At 47.9% G+C, this 6492-nt stretch overlaps 1 protein-coding gene across 4 annotated transcripts in view; it reads right to left on the bottom strand.

Annotated features, from left to right (window-relative positions):
* The window catches only part of LOC110531415 (H(+)/Cl(-) exchange transporter 5), a 44038-nt gene that overhangs the window by 19455 nt on the left and 18091 nt on the right, over positions 1-6492 (bottom strand). For all 4 annotated transcript variants that reach the window (XM_036987266.1, XM_036987267.1, XM_036987265.1 and 1 more), the window contains exons 6-13: positions 5957-6079; positions 4148-4244; positions 2059-2168; positions 1799-1879; positions 1367-1601; positions 1033-1219; positions 803-962; positions 1-157 (exon numbers count right to left, since the gene is read on the bottom strand). The exon at positions 1-157 is cut by the window's left edge and continues 30 nt beyond it. In XM_036987266.1, coding sequence (XP_036843161.1) covers positions 1-157; positions 803-962; positions 1033-1219; positions 1367-1601; positions 1799-1879; positions 2059-2168; positions 4148-4244; positions 5957-6079 — 1150 coding nt within the window. The remainder of the gene's footprint in view (positions 158-802; positions 963-1032; positions 1220-1366; positions 1602-1798; positions 1880-2058; positions 2169-4147; positions 4245-5956; positions 6080-6492) is intronic.

The following is a 6492-nucleotide window of genomic DNA, read 5'->3' as shown; positions in this document are numbered from 1 at the left end:
AGAGCCCTGGTGTGATACAGTCCGCCCCTGATGAGCACCAGCCCTTGACGATGAGCCAGTCATGATGGTTCAACGCCATCTGTTCCATGGCAACTCCCAGCAGTCTGCCTGCTATCGCCCCTACAGCCATACTGGGGATGAAGAGACCGGAAGGGACCTGGAGAGATGAGCATGGAACCAATTGTCAAATAATGATTGTCCTTCTTGCTGTTACTAGTGTCCTAGCCACGGGGTGTACTTGTACAACAAGCTGCCTCACTACAGAAACAGGAGATGGGCTCCTACCCTATGGGCCGTTCTGGGTCGGACAAGGTTATTAGAGAATATATCACAGATCAATTTGATCAAAAATATGTAAACCGGGCCTCCCGGGTGGCGCAGTGGTCGAAGGCCACCAGAGACTCTGGGTTCGAACCCAGGCTCTGTCGCGACAGATATCCTCGTCTCATCGCGCACCTGCGACTCCTGTGGAGGGCCGGGCGCAGTGCACGCTAACCAAGGTCACCAGGTGTTTCCTCCGACACATTGGTGCGGCTGGCTTCCGGGTTGGAGGCGCGCTGTGTTAAGAAGCAGTAACTTGGTTGGGTTGTGTTTCGGAGGACGCATGACTTTCAACCTTCGTCTCTTCCAACCCCGTACGGGAGTTGTAGCAATGAGACAAGATAACTACTAACAATTGGACACCACGAATTTGGGGAAAAAAGGGGGTAAAATAAATAAATATATAAGTAAAACAAGATTATTATTTTTTTTTTATCATCATCATCATCATCATCACACAACCCACCTATCCCACACCTACCTTCATGCCGAAGGTAACCACAGTGACCAGCATCTTGAAGAAGAGGGCCAGAGCCAGTTGCCATAGCGCTGTGTACACACCTGGTCCAGCTGGCCTATCAGGGAGTGTGTTACTGAACGCCCTATCAGCGAGGCTGGCAGTAAACACACCAGAGTCAGACCTGAAGGAATTAAATAAGTAAATATTAGTTGACAACATTTAAAACACACACTCCCTCCCCCAGTTAGTACCTGTTCTCAGAGCTGTTGTAGTCACACAGCTGTGAGGAATCCAGTAGAGAACAGTCATTAAACAGTTCTGAGATCAGTTCTGACCCACTCATCCTGGTGTAACTGTTAGGGAAGGAGAGGAGGGCTGTGATTCCAGTTACCACCAAGACCTCCAGCACCGGGTAGTGGCCCAGACGAGTGGTCTTACCTGAGGAAAGGAGGAAGTCCATCACGTCGTTATTGTGACAATTAATAAATCATTCAATCAGTTAGTCAATCAAAACTGGAACAGGAGAGAAACAGACAGGCTCATTCATTAGAAGTAGTCTCTCTCTCATCCCTCCCTCCTACTCACGTCTTCTGCACCAGGCGATATTAGCCCTGATGAAGAGCGCCCCCCAGAGGCCACCGAAGATGCCCAGCAGGATGAACGGGACCAGCTCCACCATGTGCCAGGGGGTATGGAACTCTACGTAGAACAGGACCAGTCGGCTGTTACCGAACGGGTTGATGGAGCGGAGAGTGAAGGCTGCCACCAACGCAGCGAAGAACGACCTCCACAGAGTCTTCAGAGGAAAGTAGTAGCTCACCTGGGCAGAGGGAGAAGAGAGAAGGAAGTCTCCTTCACGGTCAAAAGGACTAGTTTCACGCAGTAGTAAGCCTTTGTTCAAGTCTCTTACGCACAAGTTTATAGCTCCACAATAACATTGGTGAAGAAAAAGTAACATTATACCTGATTGTTTTAATTTTCTAATTCAGGTTAAGAGTTGGACATGGGTTCCCTTACCTCCTCCAGACTGAACAGCACTCCTCCTATAGGTGCGCCAAAGGCCACAGACACGCCCACTGCTGCGGCTGCAGATAACACCTAGGACAGATGGGTAGATCACTATATACTAACACAAAAGATTCAGATGAAGGTAATGGAGACAATAAGAGGAGGCCTCTGCACAGTATTGAGATGCAACCATGATTCTAACAAAATGAACAATTATCTATTCCACCTCTACTGAGATGATTCAAACATCCGTCTTTCTCTTCTCTCACCTCTCGTCGTTTTGCTTCGTTCTGTCGGTACTTTGTGAACAGATGACAGAGGATGTTGGCACAGCAACATGCTACATGGACCAGGGGTCCTTCCTTGCCAAGACTGAGACCTGTAGAGACAGAAAGACAAGTCAATGTTTATGTAGAGCCTGTAGAGACAGAAAGACAGAACGCGAGAGAGCGACAGAAAGCGATAGAGAGAGCGATAGAGAGAGCGAGAGAGAGAGCGACAGAGAAAGCGAGAGAGAGCGACAGAGAAAGCGAGAGAGAGAAAGCGAGAGAGAGAGAGCGAGAGCGAGAGAGAGCGAGAGAGAGCGAGAGAGAGCGAGAGAGAGCGAGAGAAAGCGAGAGAGCGAGAGAGAAAGCGAGAGCGAAAGCGAGAGAGAGAGCGCGATAGAAAAAGCGAGAGAGAAAGCGAGAGAGAGAGCGCGATAGAAAAAGCGAGAGAGCGCGATAGAGAAAGCGAGAGAGCGCGATAGAGAAAGCGAGAGAGCGCGATAGAGAAAGCGAGAGAGAGCGAGAGAGAGCGAGAGAGAGCGAGAGAGAGCGAGAGAGAGCGAGAGAGAGCGAGAGCGAGAGCGAGAGAGCGAGAGCGAGAGCGAAAGCGAGAGAGAGAGCGATAGAGGAAGTGATAGAGAGAGCGATAGAGGAAGTGATAGAGAGAGCGATAGAGGAAGCGATAGAGGAAGCGAGCGATAGAGGAAGCGATAGAGGAAGCGAGAGCGAGAGAGTGAGAGCGAGAGAGAAAGCGAGAGAGAGCGATAGAGGAAGCGAGAGAGAGAGCGACAGCGAGCGAGAAAGCTAGAGAGAGAGAGAGAGCGATAGAGGAAGTGATAGAGAGAGCGATAGAAAAAGCGAGAGAGAGAGAGAGCGATAGAGGAAGCGATAGAGAAAGCGAGAGAGAGAGAGCGATAGAGAAAGCGAGAGAGGAAGCGAGAGAGAGCGATAGAGGAAGCGAGAGAGCGATAGAGGAAGCGAGCGAGAGCGATAGAGGAAGCGAGAGAGAGCGATAGAGGAAGCGAGAGAGAGCGATAGAGGAAGCGAGAGAGAGCGATAGAGGAAGCGAGAGAGAGCGATAGAGGAAGCGAGAGAGAGCGATAGAGGAAGCGAGAGAGAGCGATAGAGGAAGCGAGAGCGAAAGCGAGAGAGAGCGATAGAGGAAGCGAGAGAAAGCGATAGAGGAAGCGAGAGAGAGCGATAGAGGAAGCGAGAGAGAGCGATAGAGGAAGCGAGAGAGAGCGATAGAGGAAGCGAGAGAGAGCGATAGAGGAAGTGATAGAGAGAGCGATAGAAAAAGCGAGAGAGAGAGAGAGCGATAGAGGAAGCGATAGAGGAAGTGATAGAGAGAGCGATAGAAAAAGCGAGAGAGAGAGAGAGCGATAGAGGAAGCGATAGAGAAAGCGAGAGAGAGAGAGCGATAGAGAAAGCGAGAGAGGAAGCGAGAGAGAGCGATAGAGGAAGCGAGAGAGAGCGATAGAGGAAGCGAGAGAGAGCGATAGAGGAAGCGAGAGAGAGCGATAGAGGAAGCGAGAGAGAGCGATAGAGGAAGCGAGAGAGAGCGATAGAGGAAGCGAGAGAGAGCGATAGAGGAAGCGAGAGAGAGCGATAGAGGAAGCGAGAGAGAGCGATAGAGGAAGCGAGAGAGAGCGATAGAGGAAGCGAGAGAGAGCGATAGAGGAAGCGAGAGCGAAAGCGAGAGAGAGCGATAGAGGAAGCGAGAGCGAAAGCGAGAGAGAGCGATAGAGGAAGCGAGAGAGAGCGATAGAGGAAGCGAGAGAGAGCGATAGAGGAAGCGAGAGAGAGCGATAGAGGAAGCGAGAGAGAGCGATAGAGGAAGCGAGAGAGAGCGATAGAGGAAGCGAGAGAGAGCGATAGAGGAAGCGAGAGAGAGCGATAGAGGAAGCGAGAGAGAGCGATAGAGGAAGCGAGAGAGAGCGATAGAGGAAGCGATAGAGAGAGCGATAGAGGAAGCGATAGAGAGAGCGATAGAGGAAGCGATAGAGAGAGCGATAGAGAAAGCGATAGAGAAAGCGATAGAGAAAGCGATAGAGAAAGCACTTGAGAGAAAGAGGGAGTGTGAGAGCAGTACCAGAAGAGACAGCCAGGACCAGGGTAATTGTCTTGATGATTAGGGTCCATTTCCCCAGGTAGCCTCTAATGATGAACCCAGAGAGGATGGTCTTTATCTGGGGAGACACGAGAGGGGAGAGGGGGTTAGGGTATGGAGGTCATGGAGAAAACCAAGTGAGGCTTCTGTAGAAGCAAGGAAGACATTTGGTTCAAGTTCATTAGGGCACGCCGTAGCAAATCATTTTTCAACAAAATATGAAAACAAGCTTATGATTGGTCACATTCAGGTGGTCCTTGTTTCAGTTGGTTGTGTTTAAAATGGTAGAAAACTAAGTGAAAAACCCAAACTAACAAAAACTCACCAAAAACTCACAACCAGACAGTTTGCAGAACAAAGACATGCTAACTGGATCACTCCGAGGGAGATGAACATGTGGTCATCTATTTTAAAAATGGTATGATTGTTGCAAAACCGTACCAATGTGTCAATAATGGGTTTTAAAACATCTCTCTTGCATGTGGGACCTTTGACAGGCTTTCACACTGCTGTTACCTCAGTTTGAGATGTCAGTCAACTCCCAATGGGACCGTCTCTTTCTCCTACAGAGTCTGTCCCACATGGCACCCTATTCGTGACCAGATAAATAGGGAACAACGTAGGGAATGGGGTGCAATTTGAGACATAAAAAAAAAAGGTAACCTTTATTTAACTAGGCGAGTCAGTTAAGAACAAATTCTTATTTACAATGACGGCCTACCCCGGCCAAACCCAGACGACGCTGGGCCAATTGTGCGCCGCCCTATGGGACGCCCAATCACAGCCGGTTGTGATACAGCCTGGATTCATCCATTACAAATCATGAAGGGATTCATTGTTTTGCTTTGGTGACATTTGTCCCAATATCACGAGGGAAATAAAAATGCAGTCGTTTTTTGGCACGTTGTGTGTGTGTGTGTTTGTGTGTTTGTTTGTTTGCTGTAAATGAGTGTGTGTGTGTTCTGCTGCCAAAAAAACAAGGAACAGATCTGATTCTATGAGTGAGCCAAACATATTAATGGACAGTGTGTCTGCCAGCGTCATGATGCTAGTGTGTGTGTGTGTCAGTAGTTGTGGCTACAACTGAAAGTGTTTTAGCCCAATTTCGAAGGACAAGAGGTCAGTGACGACCCCAATAACACAGATATGGTCTTCACTCCAAAACAAACTGGCCGCATCCCAAACGGCACTCGATTCCAGTGTCCTAGTGGATTTTTACAGAGGATAGGATGCCATTTGGGACTGTTTTCTCAAAAATACAGACAAGAGCGATCACGGTATGGCTTTAAACACCTGGTAGTGATTACATTTAGAAAATTGTACAAAAAATAAATAAGTGAGTTTCTGAAATTCAAAGCAAAATGTTCATGTTGATATGTCAGAGTACGTTCTCAAAGAGAAAGATGTCTTTTTTTGGTGAGGTATTAGTCACTTCAAAGGGTCTGTTACATATCATTGTGCTTCAAGTGATGTAAATCACACATCTGCATCCATTTTTTTGTATCCCAATTGTTTTTAATATGTTTTTGTATTTTTCTGAAATATCTCCTTGAGCCGTCTCAGCGCTCTGGGTTTGTTTACGGAAGTAAAACTGAGTCTGATTTCTAAAAGGTTCAATAGAATTGGACGCACTTCAACGAGACTGAAAAAGGCCAGGAGAGACAAACAAATATTCTTTCAGAAAAAAAGCTCCAGTCTTTTGTAACACTTGTGTCATATCTGACAGTGTCTGTCTGAACCAAAACTGTGTTAGTTAGCCCACTGAGCTAAAGGCTGAATGTCTGTGTTCACCTCTGGTATTCCTGATCCACAGGCGTAAGGTGCGAAGGCCCGGACCAGAATGACAGCCAGGAAGGAGAACAGTAGAGCGCACAACATGAACATCAAGTAGTTGACTATGTACGCTGCTGCCCCCTACAGGACACACAGAGGAATGACAGGGTTAGGTATAGATAAAGTAGAAAACAGAGCATCAGGTAGTTGACTATGTACGCTGCTGCCCCCTACAGGACACACAGAGGAATGACAGGGTTAGGTATAGATAAAGTAGAAAACAGAGCATCAGGTTGTTGACTATGTACACTGCTGCCCCCTACAGGACACACAGAGGAATGACAGGGTTAGGTATAGATACAGTAGAAAACAGAGCATCAGGTTGTTGACTATGTACACTGCTGCCCCCTACAGGAGACACAGAGGAATGACAGGGTTGAACAGTACTGTAATCTGGTCATGGTGAGTAGACACCAGGTAAGGTGTCTCAACCACCAGAGGGAGCTCACACACAACTGAAAATTCACTAAGCCATTGTGAATGGCATCACAAAA

The sequence above is a fragment of the Oncorhynchus mykiss genome, chromosome 9, assembly GCF_013265735.2.
Source record: "Oncorhynchus mykiss isolate Arlee chromosome 9, USDA_OmykA_1.1, whole genome shotgun sequence".
NCBI classification, from domain to species: Eukaryota; Metazoa; Chordata; class Actinopteri; order Salmoniformes; family Salmonidae; genus Oncorhynchus; species Oncorhynchus mykiss.
The sequence above is the reverse complement of the archived record's forward strand: the minus strand, read 5'-3'. Positions and strand labels throughout refer to the sequence as shown.